The 15,107-nt window shown below is 36.4% G+C and overlaps 1 protein-coding gene across 3 annotated transcripts in view; it reads right to left on the bottom strand.

Moving 5' to 3' along the window:
- FAR1 (fatty acyl-CoA reductase 1) overlaps positions 1-15,107 on the bottom strand; it is a 74,399-nt gene that overhangs the window by 25,593 nt on the left and 33,699 nt on the right. For all 3 annotated transcript variants that reach the window (XM_060104262.1, XM_060104261.1, XM_060104260.1), the window contains 2 exons: positions 14,183-14,378; positions 3,789-3,964 (listed from right to left, as the gene is read on the bottom strand). In XM_060104262.1, the coding sequence (XP_059960245.1) occupies positions 3,789-3,964; positions 14,183-14,371 (365 nt within the window). In that variant the 5' untranslated portion in view covers positions 14,372-14,378. The remainder of the gene's footprint in view (positions 1-3,788; positions 3,965-14,182; positions 14,379-15,107) is intronic.

Below are 15,107 nucleotides of genomic sequence, written 5' to 3'. Positions count from 1 at the left end.
AATTTCTGGGTCACTGAAAATAAGGAATAACTTGAGAGAGGAAGCACTCCTGAGCTTTGCCTACTCACCTCTTCCCATCCATCCACACCTGACAGCGCAAACCTGAAGGCATTTTGTGCCCATGTAATTAACTCTTAGTATCTCTGCCAGGCTAGTATCCTCACTGTTTTTTTACCATCCAATTTGTACACCTTGAACTTTAGGCTGAGACCCTGACATGTTAGATCTGAAAGCATTTAGTAGTACCAAACAAACATAAAGTTCTCACTATGTTTTGGTTATGGGGATTCATAAACTCATCTTATATAACACTGGCTTTTGTGGGGGAGAGCAAAAATGAACAAATCTTTGTAATTATGGTCCATCACTAATGTAGACATAGAAACCACTTTAATAAAGGAAAAAGCTCAACTTGAACTGCCGATAAATTTTCTTATTCACCTGTCTTCTATTGACATATTGGGCTGTTCAAAATCTATGCTGATAACACTTCTAAGACCTTAAACCAGAGATCATGCTTTGCTTGACAGACACCTGTGAGCTTATTAAAAATGCAGATTGCTGGACCTCATCTTCAGACACTTTTTAATGTGTCTTAAATCACATCTTTTTTTTTTTTTTTTTTTTTGGCGGTATGCGGGCCTCTCATTGTTGTGGCCTCTCCCGTTGCGGAGCACAGGCTCTGGACACGCAGGCTCCACGGCATGTGGGATCTTCCCAGACCGGGGCATGAACCCGTGTCCCCTGCATCAGCAGGCGGACTCTCAACCACTGCGCCAGCACGGAAGCCCTTAAATCACATCTTATATAAGCTCCCCAGGCCATTCTGATCTCTCCCTCATCACTCCCTTCCCCACCTCTGAGAAAATACTACCTACATGAGATCTCATCACTATACTGCTGCTGATTTTTTTTTAACTTAATGAAGATATAGAAACAGATGTCTATTAAGGGGACAATTAATCAATCAGGGTAGGGGATCCAGTCATTTGTAATTTAAATCACACCCTAGGCCCTTATTAAAAATGAGGATTCCTGGGTATTATCTCAAAACTAGAGGGTCTGAATTTGGCAAATACAGTCCAAGACTATGCATTTTTAACACATTTTCCAGTAATCCTTAAGATTCATAATACACTCTAAAGTTTGAGAATCCATGCCCTTAGGCTCAACAGTTTCTTGATCTTTTCTAAATCATCTATCTTTACTTCCACTCCTTTCTGAACACCTACTCTCATATTCATACCCTGGGCCCTCTCACCCAAAATTGCTCTAGCTTTAAAATCTCATACTATGAATTTTCCCCAGACCACACTATCTGTCCTCCCATTTCTGCCCGTAAGCCTCTTTTCTATCCTCATCATGGTCTTTAGTCTCTTGATACTTCTTTACTCTCAAGTCCAATGGCCCTGTTCTACCTTCACTTTCCTTACTAAGAGATACCATACCTATGGTCAACTATTTAAGTAACTCCCTTTATTATCCTCAATATCACTCTCTCCTCATCTTTTGTCAGTATTTCTTTATAATTCCTAATCCTGATATCCATTTTTTCCCACTTCAAGATTTATAGACCACAATATCTGAAAATAAATGAGCTCTGTCACCTCTCAACTCTCACAGCACTTTAATGTATGCTCTTCAGTAACTCCACATTTTCTATCCTATTTTATGGTTATTTAAGTATATTCCATTTCCTCTAATAGACAATATGGACTTTGCAAATAGGATCTGTGTACAATTTATTTTGATTTCTCCCAAAATACAGAGTATAATGTTGGGAGTAAAATCTGGATTTTCTTGTCCCGGCAGTAAAGGCTCTGAACCATTTTTTATTTGTGGGCTAACTTAAAAAGTGGTTATAAAGAATAATTGTTTTGTAAGTAGTTATTATATGTCAACTTACAGTATTTTAGAATGTATCACCACTTAGACATCAATATCCATTAAAACTGCTCCACAGAAAACAATAATTTCAACTAAAGACTAGGATTAGGTCAGTAAATATGCATGCCCTGACAAGGAAGAGAAGAACAATAAATTTTCTTGTTCACCTGTCTACCTCCTTCCACTATGGTATCTCTAGTGAAAGAAGAAAGAATAATAATAAAAAGATTTCCCTTTTGTTAATGGTAACCTTGCTTACCCTGAGGGGAAGAGAAAGAGGAGAGAACATTCCCCAAAAGTATTACACTTTGGTCCTCCTCATAAGGTTACTTGGATGAGTTTCACCCTAATGAATGCTGCCTGTTTGCAAAACAATTTCCCCTTCAAAAGCATCTGATTTTCCCTTTGAGGACTATACCATAATTATCAGGTATCTATATACCTTTTTCCTTGAAAACAGTTTCATAAGGCTATGTGAACTCTTTCTTTTGGTTATGAAAAAAATGAAAGCTAGAACTACCGGGAAAAATACCAGTTAGATGGACTATTTCATATTAAAAACCTACCTATAATCGCACTATCCAAATATAATAACTGGCCAATATTAAAAGATATGTATATAAATACACATCTATGTACACACATATTTTATGAAAATGAGATTATACTATAGTTCTAATAAGATTCTTTTGTCACTTTTGAATCCTGAACACATAACTGCTGCATAAAAAGAACTAAAATGTAAATAAATTATTACCACCAGATAATAAAGGATAAAGTCAAGATTAGAACTAAGGTATGTAATTCCAAAGCTCACGCCCTCTCCATTATACAGTGCTGCCTCAGCTTCCTCAAGCATAAAATGGATTTGACCATTACATTACATTGGGTAACATTAAGCATGGAATGAAATAATGAGCGAGAAAACACCCTGAAACTATAAAGCATTGTTAGAGGAATCTAAGGGACTATTACAGTGTCCGTACCTGCAATATAGGCAAAACTCACTGTAATGCTTTGGCACTGAACTGTCATGTTATACACTGTCGATTAAGGTTTATACTTCTATACTTAGACAATATGGGGGATAATCTCAAAACCCTTTATAATCATAATTGAACTTAAAAACATTTTAAGGAGGCCTTCAAGCAATTATGAAACCTAAAGAAGTGTGCACCATTTTAACTGATATAAGACCATACAATTAGATTAACATTATAAAACTGTATACAAAATCAAAAAATGCTCTGAATTAAGCACCATCATTTGAAATGTGTATTTGTTAGATTTTTAAAAACATAGTGACCATTTAAAATGTTATTTTTTTCTTGAAATAGGGCATTTTGAAGGAAGTCCAAACCGTTTCTAAAGTAAACCTATATCCAATGTACCCTGCCCTTAACACTGATACCAAAGTTTTAAAACAAAAACAGGGTATGACTTCAATGTATAAGCCATTTCATCTTACTCTGCAAAACCTGAGCCTAACTTTTTAAAATTTTCAGATGAATATGTGTGAAGTAGACAAAGCTGCTGGGGTATACACTTCTGAAAGAATGGAGGGCAGAGGAAATAAACACTATTAGTTGTTAAGACTAATACTCCTACCCAAGGTAAACTTCTCTTTCTTCTACTCCACACTTCCCATTTCTTGCCTCCTCCCTGCCCCATATATAAATTCATGGCAACTTCTAATAAACATATACTAGCTATCCGATGTTTTTAAACTGTTAAGAAGAGAAAGAAAATTCTTTTAATACTCTGTAGGACACGGAATGCTACAATTAACAGAGAGCAAACATTTTCAAAACACTTTCAAATGACTTGACTAAAAAGTAGAATTCAAATTAGATCTTTTAACTGTGCTGTAGTTCAAATATCATATAAATACCTTTACTTACCTCAAATTTTCATTAAACCTTACTGTAGCTGCACAGTGGAATATAATATTGGTAGACTCTATGATGATCTCTTTATCTTCTTCACTAAGAGCCAGTTTAGGTTGGGTGAGTTCACTGTTGACTGCTATAATTTTCTCCCTAAAATCTGGATTTTCATCTCTCAATCTGTCAAAAAGCTATCAAAGGGGAAAAACATTTTAGGGCAGTATTTTTCAACTTTCTAAAACCCATCATCGCCACCTTTTCCTCCCCCAAGGATCACTATTTTTTAAATTTCAACTACGTGAATCCTAAGGTTGCTTAAATTGCTATCATTCTGCATGAAAAACACTCTATGGGGTCCACACTATTATCCCCATTTTATAGATGAGGAATCTGAGACACAGAGAGGTTAAGTAACTTGCCAAAGGACACAGGGCTGGCAGCTTGCAGAGTTAAATTTTAACTGTCCATGCCTTTGTTGATTAGATTATATTATCTCTCAGAATAGACATAAGCAGCACAGACATCAGAACAATGTTTAAAATGATCATTCAGGGACTTCCTGGTGGCGCAGCGGTTAAGAATCTGCCTGCCAATGCAGGGCACACAGGTTCGATCCCTGGTCTGGGAAGATCCCACATACTGCGGAGCAACTAAGCCTGTGCATCACAACCACTGAGCCTGCACTCTAGAGCCCGCGAGCCACAACTACTGAAGCCTGCGCACCTAGAGCCCATGCTCTGCAACAAGAAAAGCCACCGCAATGAGAAGCCCGTGCACCTCAATGAAGAGTAGCCCCCGCTCTCCACAACTAGAGAAAGCCTGCATGCAGCAACGAACACCCAACTCAGACAAAAATAAATAAATTACATTTTAAAATAAATAAATAAAAATAAAATGATCATTCAGATTTCTAAAATCCAAACCTTAATTTATCACTTCATTTTATTTTGGTTTTAGTCTCTTTTAGTAGATTAAAATACCATTAATTATACTCTACCTAAAATCTTAGAAAAATTTTAAAGGGAAAAACAAAGTAAGTATGTTAAAGGAAAAAAAGTTGGTAAGCAAATGTGAATATGAAGTTGGATAAACTTGAGATATACATATAGGATTCTAACTTGAAAATAGAAAATTCAGTATTCCTTAAGTATACTCAAAGGAATAAATTTAACTAGAGAATCAGATCCCAAAATGGTTACAGTATAAAGGTACATTCAATTGTGAGTCAAATTTAATTTTTTATCCCAGATTTTATAGAGGAACACTGATGTCACCTCTGGATCACTGTTCTATTACACCCTGACTCTCCACTCCATTGAAAGTCCGTATTTGTAGCTTAAGCAGAGATTCTGAAATCTGGGGGAAAAAGTCTATAAAACATATATGGTACTCGCTTTCACCTTCCCAGGTGACTTTTAGTAAGTAACAGTCTTCCCCTCAACCACTGCTAGCTAGTGACTTCAACATTATTGTTTTCTTATATTAATTAATAAAATATTTACTAATCATTTCAGATGAACTAAGTACCTTCTAGACACTGAGAAAACAAGAATTATGACCTTTGCCTCAGGCTATTTAGAGTCTAATAGGAAAAATTAGACAAGTAAACAGACAGTTAAAATATAATGTTATAAATAATAAAATAGGGATAATATAAGTGTTATGAGACTGTACAGGAGCAACATCTAGCCCTGCTAGTTGGGAAGGACCTGAGATTATAAAGTAGAAGAATAGTGTTTCAGGTAGAGAAAGTAGCATGTACAACCACCTAGAAGTAACAGAGCATTAATGTTTGGGAAATTTAAAAAACTCAGTAAGACTTGGCCAATGACTGGACGAGGGATAAGGAATATAAACTCCACGTCGACAGGGACTAGGTCTATTTTGCTCAGAACAAAGGCCCTAGATAACAGAGTGCCTGGCAAGACAGTGACATGATAAACATTTGTTAAATGAATAAATTCATTAGGTGGAAAACACTGGAAGAGAAAGAAGTACACCTATGGAGATATGAGTTCAGTTTTGTGAATGTTGAGTATAAAGTGCCAATGAGAACACCCCAGAAGACTGGTCTAGTAGAGATAACTGGCTCTGTGGGTCCTGAGTTCAGGGAAGAAAGAGCCAGACTACTGATATAGATTTTATTAACCACACAGGTAGCCCTGGGAGAATATCACCCAGGTAGCAACAGTGATGAGCACCCAAGGTCCAGACTATATGAAGCTTTTTCCAAACCTAATTTAAAATACAACCTTTCACCTCACACAAAACACAAGGTGCTGAGTAATTACCTAACTGGACCTAATAAGAAGAGATCAAGGCCTAGGACAGAATTCTGAAGAATATTTAAGGGGCTAGCAGAGAAAAAGGAGCCTGAGGAATGACCAGAAAAGTACTTTTAACACACTGAATTCAGACTTTTTCATTCTTCCAGACTGCCAATGACCTTTAATTCCCCTTCATATCAGATATCTCCACCACTACCACCGATACATGATCACGCTGCTTCACAAGTTACATCTCAAATGTGATGCTCTTCCCTTCTTTAGCTACCATCTCTTTATTCAATACCATCTTTTCCAAAGTTTTTAAGCCACTGGTACCCCAATTAGTTCCTACTTTACTAAGTCTACTAATGCCCTCTTTAATGTATTTTATTCCCTTTCCAGAATTTATTTCATGGTCAACTATCTGCACTCCTTGCCAGCAATGAGGTTTACCTTCCCAGAGACATTCCTGTAAATCAGTGGTTCTCAAGTTGGGGTAATTTTAGCCCCCAGGGAACATTTGGTGATGTCTGAAGACATTTTTCTTTGTCAGAACTGGGATGGTGAGGAGAGGGAGCTGCTGGCATTTAGTGGGTAGAGGCCAGGAATGCTGACCACCCTACAATGCATAGGACAGCTCCCCATAACAAAGAATTATCTGGCCCAAAATGTGAATAGTACTGAAGTGGAGAAATTCTGCTATAAGACAATGTCCCACTATAGTATATGCTCTATGCCTATGCTCTTTTATTCCCGTTTCAAAATCATAGAATGCTCTACCTAAAAGATTCTTAACAACTTTAAGTGTACATATTCACTGCTACTTGATATAAAAAGAACTCATTTTATTGATTCACCAGAAATGCTATACATAAGTGGGAATGAATGGCCCTAGGAGTAAGTGGTGGGATGTGCCGGGGGGAATTAAAAGCATAAGATAAAATGACAAAATTTTAGAGTATTTTAGTCAAATATTTATTTAGACAAATACTTGGGGACAAGGCATTTTTATATTGAAAATAATGGCCATATGTTTAGACTAAACTATAAAAGTTCAATGAAATTTCAGGCTTTCAATAGAAGATAATCATTTTCTTTACAAATCAGACTTACTGGTGAGGAAAAATTTTAGAAGCATTACCCTGGAGACCCCAGAGAAGATGCCCAACTCTTTCACATTTTACTTAGGTCCTCAGTTCCAACCAAGACATCAGCTTCAATAATTGCTCCTATCCAATCCTCTTAACACCTCTACACTCTCTCTTCCTTCCCTCCTCCCTCTTAAAAACTCTCTAGACTGCAGGCTCCATTAAGGCAGGGACTCTTATTTATTCCTGAATTCAACCCCTTACATCAAGTCAAGTGCCCAGCACTGAGTAGGCACAATAAATGTTTTCTGAAAAATAAAAAATGAATAAGAATAAATAACCTCTCACTAGGGGGAAGGAGGGTGTTGGGAATTACAATATACCAATTACAAGTGGTTCATGATAAAATGCCAAGATGAGTAAACAAAGGGCAGAGATGGCAGCAAAACACACATGCAGGCATCATTACTTAAAATAGGCCTTGTGGTCTGATAGCCCCCTTGATGACTCCCTTCTCACAGGTTTTCAGGGAAGCAAAGAATTCCAAAAGGATTTGGCAAAAAATCAGAAAGAGGAAAAAGAAGAGAGACTAACATACACTGTCAGAGTAGTTAAGAAGTTTAGGGATAACTTCTAAATTTTGGAGAAAGGATTTTACATCCTACAGTTAAATAAAAATAAAAGCAACATGTTAAGTATCTGCTGCATGATGTCAAAGAAAAGCTACTGTGACATGACAATTAGTTCTAATCCAAAGAACTATCACAAAGGTATACGAAGTTCATTCAAAGTAAAAAGTCTGGTTAGTTGTTATGTAAGGATTTGCTAATTTTTTTGTTTTTTCCAACAGGACTATAAGAATTTAGATAGACAAATGAGCATCATTCTCTTCCAAAAAAAAAAATAATAATGCTATCATTGACATTTCTTTGGAGGGATATGCCTATAGAGTCAGAGCCCTTGCAAAACTGAGCTCACAGCTTTCTAATCACTTTTGTTTCTGACTCCAATTTTATTCTCTGAATCTTTACTGCCAAGCTTGGGTTCAAATTAATTTTGGATGTCTGCAAAAGTCAACTCTCTCCTTAAAGCATGAACATTTGCCCCTATTCAGTATATCCATTAGAATGTGCCAGTAGGCTGTCCCCACATGGTCTAAGCAACACTGTACACTCTGAATCAGCACCAGTTCTCAAAGTGTGGAAGATCCTAGGAGTCCCTGAGACTCCTACTTAGGGAGTTCACAAAGTCAAAACCATTTTCATAATAAAAGTAAAACATTATTTGCATTTTTCACTTTCATTCTCTCACAAGTATAGAGAGGAATTTTCCAAAACTACATGTGTAATGACATCATCACTCTCGATGGCTCATGGAATGTATGCTTGTATGTATATTCTTTTACTTTAAAAATTTCTCAATTTTAAATGAGACCTAATGAAACTTAAAAGCTTTTGCACAGCAAAGGAAACCATAAACAAGACAAAAAGACAACCCTCAGAATGGGAGAAAATATTTGGAAATGAAGCAACTGACAAAGGATTAATCTCCAAAATTTACAAGCAGCTCATGCAACTCAATATCAAAAAAAAAAAACACAACCCAATCCAAAAATGGGCAGAAGACCTAAACAGACATTTCTCCAAAGAAGATACACAGATTGCCAACAAACACATGAAAGGATGCTTAACATCACTAATCATTAGAGAAATGCAAATCAAAAGTACAATGAGGTATCACCTCACACCAGTCAGAATGGCCATCATCAAAAAATCTACAAACAATAAATGCTGGAGGGTGTGGAGAAAAGGGAACCCTCTTGCACTGTTGGTGGGAATGTAAATTGATACAGCCACTATGGAGAACAGTATGGAGGTTCCTTAAAAAACTAAAAATAGAACTACCATATGGCCTAGCAATCCCACTACTGGGCATATACCCTGAGAAAACCATAATTCAAAAAGGGGCATGTACCACAATGTTCACTGCAGTTCTATTTACAATAGCCAGGACATGGAAGGAACCAAGGTGTCCATCGACAGATGAATGGATAAAGAATTGGCACATATATACAATGGAATATTACTCAGCCATAAAAAGAAACAAAACTGAGTTATTTGTAGTGAGGTGGATGGACCTAGAGACTGTCATACAGAGTGAAGGAAGTCAGAAAGAGAAAAATAAATACTGTATGCTAACACATATATATGGAATCTAAAGAAAAAAAATGGTTCTGAAGAACCTAGGGGCAGGACAGGAATAAAGACTCAGATGTAGAGAATGGACTTGAGCACAAAGGGAGGGGGAAGGGTAAGCTGGGACGAAGTGAGCGAGTGGCATGGACTTACATATACTAACAAAGGTAAAATAGATAACTAGTGGGAAGCAGCCCATAGCACAGGGAAATCAGCTCGGTGCTTTGTGACCACCTAGAGGGGTGGGATAGGGAGGGTGGTAGGGAGATGCAAGAGGGAGGAGATACGGGGATATATGTATATGTATAGCTAATTCACTTTGTTATAAAGCATTAACTAACACACCATCGTAAAGCAATTATACTCCAATAAAGATGCTAAAAAAAAGAAAAAAAAGAAAAGAGGAAACTAGAAAAGGAATACAGCATAAAGCTTACTTTGATAAATCTATACACAGAAAAAGATGGGTGAAGAGCTGAACTGGGGAAGCATAGATCATACCTACAGTGTGAATACCTGACTGTTTGGAAAATTGTTCTTGTTAAATAACTCTCAGCACTCGATGAATGATCTAGCAATCCAGTATAAAATAATATTAATATTAATATTGCACTACAATTATCATAAGTACTAAATCACTATCATTGTTATTACTGCTTCTATCATGTTTTGAGTTTTTACTATGGCCCAGGCTTTGTGCAAAATGTTTTAAATAGTAGTATCTTATTTGAATCAATCATTCAACATGTATTTAACACGTGGTCTGTGTAAGGTATTGTTTAAGTCTCAAAACTTTATAAAGAGGTGTTACGGACTGAAAAAAAAAATTCTCAATTTTAATCTCTACTACGATAAACATCAATAAGATATTTGAAATAAAACCTCACAAAAACAAAATCTCTTTGAAGTCCTCAATAATTTTTAAGAGTGTAAAGGGGTCCAGAGATCAAAAGTTTGAGAATCACTGCCTTAAATAAACAGAATCTTTCAACCTATTTGGATGATATGAAAAAATATAGCCATAAAGTAATAATATCAGTCTGCAATACACTGCAGTCAATATACATTATCAAATAATTTGCTCAAGAGTTTTAATTAAAAGTCACTTGGAAAAAAGCTATAAATTATATCATGTTTTTTAAAAAGTCCTTATACTAGGCTACCAAATAGTTTTAGTTTTAAATGATATTGAATACAGCTTAGTTGATCTTCCCAGTTCTCAGGAAAAACTGAAAATGACCTTTTGTCAAATGACCTACCTACCACACTTTAAGATGGCGAATTCTTCAAGCATAGTTATTATGTAGCTAGATTTTACGGTAGTAAATACTGAAATATTAACTCACATCTTTTTTTTATTGTCTCTAAAGAATTTAGAAACAATAATGAAAATGACTAAAACTTGTCTTTTTTTTTTTTTTTTTTTTTTTGTGGCCATGCCACATGGCATCTGGGATCTTAGTTCCCCGACTAGGGATCGAACCCATGCCCCCTCCAGTGGAAGCAAAGAGTCTTAACCAATGGATCGCCAGGGAAGTCCCTTGTCTTTTTTTTTAATTGAGATAACTAACACTGGTTTATAACATCATATAAGTTCCACGATTAGGACATTATATTTTGACTCCTATATACACTATAGCACGCTCACCAACAAAAGTTTAGTTTCCATCTGTCACCATACAGTTGACCCCCTTTACCCATTTCACCCTACCCCCAACCCCTTCCTCTCTGGTAATCACTACTCTGTTCTCTGTTTTCACGTTTAACCCACATCTTACTTTTAAAAATAAGTACATAGAAAGTTCATGTGATAATTCCTTAATCTAAGAGTTTAAAGTTAATACTAGCTACATTTTTCTCATGTGTAAGTATAAATATTTGTTTGAAGCCCTCTTCCTCAAGTCAAACAAGCAAAAATTTAAAAGAATAATTAACAATTTCAATTGTATTTTAAAAGGCAAAAACCTCACTTGGGGAGAGGAAGAGTGTTAGGAGGAATACTCCAGCACTTAGTATTTAGTTTACATGCCTTATACAGAGTCCAGTAAAGCAAACACCACAGCTTGCTCTGACACTCTTCCAACCTGCCAAGCAGTTCTCAGAGCCTTTGCCCGTGCTGTTCCCTCTACCTTTAACACTCTTCCTCCACGTACCACATGGATTCTCCCTCACTTCATCATTCAGGTCTCTGACCAAACGTCACCTCAGAGAGAACTTTTTCTGACCATCGTATCTAAAGCAGCACCTCCATCACTTTCAATCCCCCTTTTCTGCTTTACTTTTTAACAGCACGTGCCACTATTCAACATGTTATATAGTTGTTAACTTGTCTCCCTAACTAGAATGTAAATTCCAAATGCTGGGATTTTGTTTGCTTCACTGCCGTATCTCTAGTAACCTGAACAGCTTCTAGTATATAGCAGGACTCACATCTTTGTGGAAGGGAGGGCAAATGGGAAGAACACAAGTGCACGAGAGTTTGGGGCAATGGGAAGAACGTTACTAGAGTATAACTACCCTTGTGAGCTATACTGTCACTGAGTAGCCCTCAAAGAAGTAGATTTGTTTTAAAAAGTAATTCAGAGAAAAGAAGTTTTTCTAGTTGAAGTAAAGATTATTTAAAGTTTTCATGTGGGGACAAACTCAATAAACAGTGGGACAAAAGTAAATATTATTTTTATTCTTTAATGCCCTATTAATAGTTTCAAACAATTTATTTTTAAAAGTAAAAACAAATATTAATTTACACCTCACTGTTAAAACCCTGTGGGTCTAGGATTACCTCTTAATGGGGAGGAGGGGGAAAACAAACAAGAAAAATGTGGATGCTTCACAAAAGAGAGTTTATCTTTCTGAACCAAAATTATATTTGAATGGAAATCATTCTCAAACAATGTAACATCTTAGTAAAGAAAACATTCTAAATATAGTTTAACCTTTTCTTAATTTATCCTAAGTCACTGTAGTGAATATTGGTGATTGTATTTTATTATAACGCGTAATGTTAAGAAAATTAAAAGTTATATTTAAACCCTCCCACACTTCTGTACAGGTCTTATTGTGTACCTTCTCTTTTTCTCTTAATTGTTTTTCTGTTATCATACTTTATCACTCCTAGGAGATAAGCTTCCCACTACTGCCCTAACGCATAAACTGACTCTTATTCCTTCTGATGTTAACCTCTGTTATTCGCTGCCCTTCACGCACTTCTCTTGCTTTTGTCATCTTCTCTTTTAATTTTTGTAAACTTGGGCACCAAGCTTTTTGCCATTGACTTTGGGAAATTAAGCTATTTTTACTTAGTGTGTACCAGCTACAATATTTACAACTAGTAAGGTATCCAACTCTCAAGATTACTTTTTCCATTTTATCACAAAGCGTTCCATCATCTCTGCCTTACTTTCTTATCTATTGGGGAAGTAATGCTATAAAGTAGAAAGGAATTTGTAATCAAGTCATCTGCGTTATATCCGACATCTATTAGCTACACAACTTCAGATAAAATAACCACCTCTGAGACTCACTGTCCATATTTGTAAAATGGGGTATATCAACATCTGTCCCTACCAGAGCATAAGCTCTGGGTTCAATCGTCAGAGTCCACAGACATTGGCTCTAACACTAACTATATGACCTTGTAGAATGGGAATAAGACCAGTACTTACCTTGAAGAGTTCCTGTGATAATTAAATACATACAAGGTGCTTTGCACACAGTGCCTGGCACAACTTAAGCACTCAATAAATGTCAGCCACTATTAACTATGGATTTCTACTGAAAGATCAAAACAGGCTGGAATACAAATCATGTCTAATAAATTATTTATTAACTCTAGAGAATTGTTAACCTATAATTAATCAACATATCTTTTGATACTTTTCAGCAATTCTTTCACTGCTCAGAGTAACTCAGAGGTTTCTAGTTTTGGTCTTTTTTGTTTTTTTATACATAAGTCACAGCTGCCCTAGGTTAAAAGGTACCAGATACCTACCTAATACTAAAAAATTACATAGCTACTATACCAAACTTACTAACAATGAATGTCAGATAAATTCTAAAGCTTACGACTGTGAAATAATTTTACTCCAGCTCATTTCCATTTTTTCTTAGCCATATTTTACTAAAGGTTCAAATGTATGACACACTCTTGTATTCTATATAACCCCTCTGTCACCATGTTATTATTTGTCAAATGGGAATATGTGATTTTGCTACTTCCTAATACTTTTGTGGGGAGCAATTAGTGCTTACAAATTTTTTTTTTTTTTGCGTTACGCGGGCCTCTCACTGTTGTGGCCTCTCCCGTTGTGGCGCACAGGCTCCGGACGCGTAGGCTCCGGACACGCAGGCTCAGTGGTTGTGGCTCACGGGCCCAGCCGCTCCGCGGCATGTGGGATCTTCCCGGACTGGGGCACGAACCCGTGTCCCCTGCATCGGCAAGGCAGACTCTCAACCACTGCGCCACCAGGGAAGCCCGCTTACAAATTTTTAACTGTTATCAAAGCACTGTGTCTCACAGCATAGTAGGAGTTAGAAACTAACCCATTATTATTATTCTGAAACTATTTAAACATCTAGTAATTACAAATAACCTGCCTCAAATATTCTAAAAACACATTAAAGCTTTACCATAAGATAATTTAGAACTTGTTATATAATTTTGTTCATCATAGAAGAAAGCTTTTTTCTCCTACTGATCACAAGTCATATTCAGTTTACTGCCATTCTTATAGGATTTTTTTTTTACCAATTTTTTTCAGGATAGTTTAGAAATATTCTAAGCTGATTATGATTACAATAATTACATGCACAAACACACACTTTTTTCTCTCTTCCAAATGATCATTTTCCATACTTACCTTGCCACTAATGACTTCTTCTACTCGCTCCTGGGATGTCTGTCCAGCTTTCTGCCTCACCAAAACATACACTGAATTCACCTTAGGACAAGACCTCAGCAACTTTTCCAGAAGTACCTTCCCTAGGAAACCAGTAGCTCCAGTGAGGAGGACATTCTTGCCTTCATAGTATTCTGGGATTGAAACCATTCTGATCCTAAAGAAAATATGACAAATAAGCATCACTTCAAAGATTTATGTTCATTGTTACATACCGAAAATCTCTTGGTATTCAAATAAGTATTTTAAAGGACAGGCAAAAATCAAAGTTCAATGTTAACACAAAAGGGGACATTAACGTTTGGCTCATTGTAGTAAGGTGGAAAGTACAATGAACTGCAACACTGGCTTCTAATCCCTGTTTTTACCTGGACCACCTCGGACAAGTCACTCACCTACTCTGGGCCTGGGTTTCTTTAGTACAGTTTGTACCAAGTGACCTCTAAAAATTCCTTCAGCAATAAGAATCCAAATCTTCACTTAAACCTCAGTTAAACCCCAAACATGAATAAGTGGTGTTTCTCTGTCTCCAAAAGTATTTATAACACCAAATAGAGGTCAGCAGCAAGACTCAATTGCCTAGCTTGTATAACATGGTGAGGTGTCATATTCACCTATCATCACCAGTTGAAACAAGAGGTAACACCAAGTCCTTTCTTTTACATGTCTGTAGTGACAATATATTCAAAAGGTACGTAAATCTCCCTTTTAAAAAAGTCATAGCAAGAAATATATAGACTGACTTATCCTCCCTACCCAAGTTCCACTGAAACAGCAGAAAAGAGAGTATACTAATAGAATGAACACACAAAAGAACCATGATGAGTAGAAAAAACAAGATGCAGAAGGACTCATGCAGTATGTCACTATTCAAGGCTCAAACACA

The sequence above is a fragment of the Mesoplodon densirostris genome, chromosome 7, assembly GCF_025265405.1.
Source record: "Mesoplodon densirostris isolate mMesDen1 chromosome 7, mMesDen1 primary haplotype, whole genome shotgun sequence".
NCBI lineage: Eukaryota > Metazoa > Chordata > Mammalia > Artiodactyla > Ziphiidae > Mesoplodon > Mesoplodon densirostris.
This window is presented reverse-complemented; position numbering and strand designations above follow the sequence as displayed.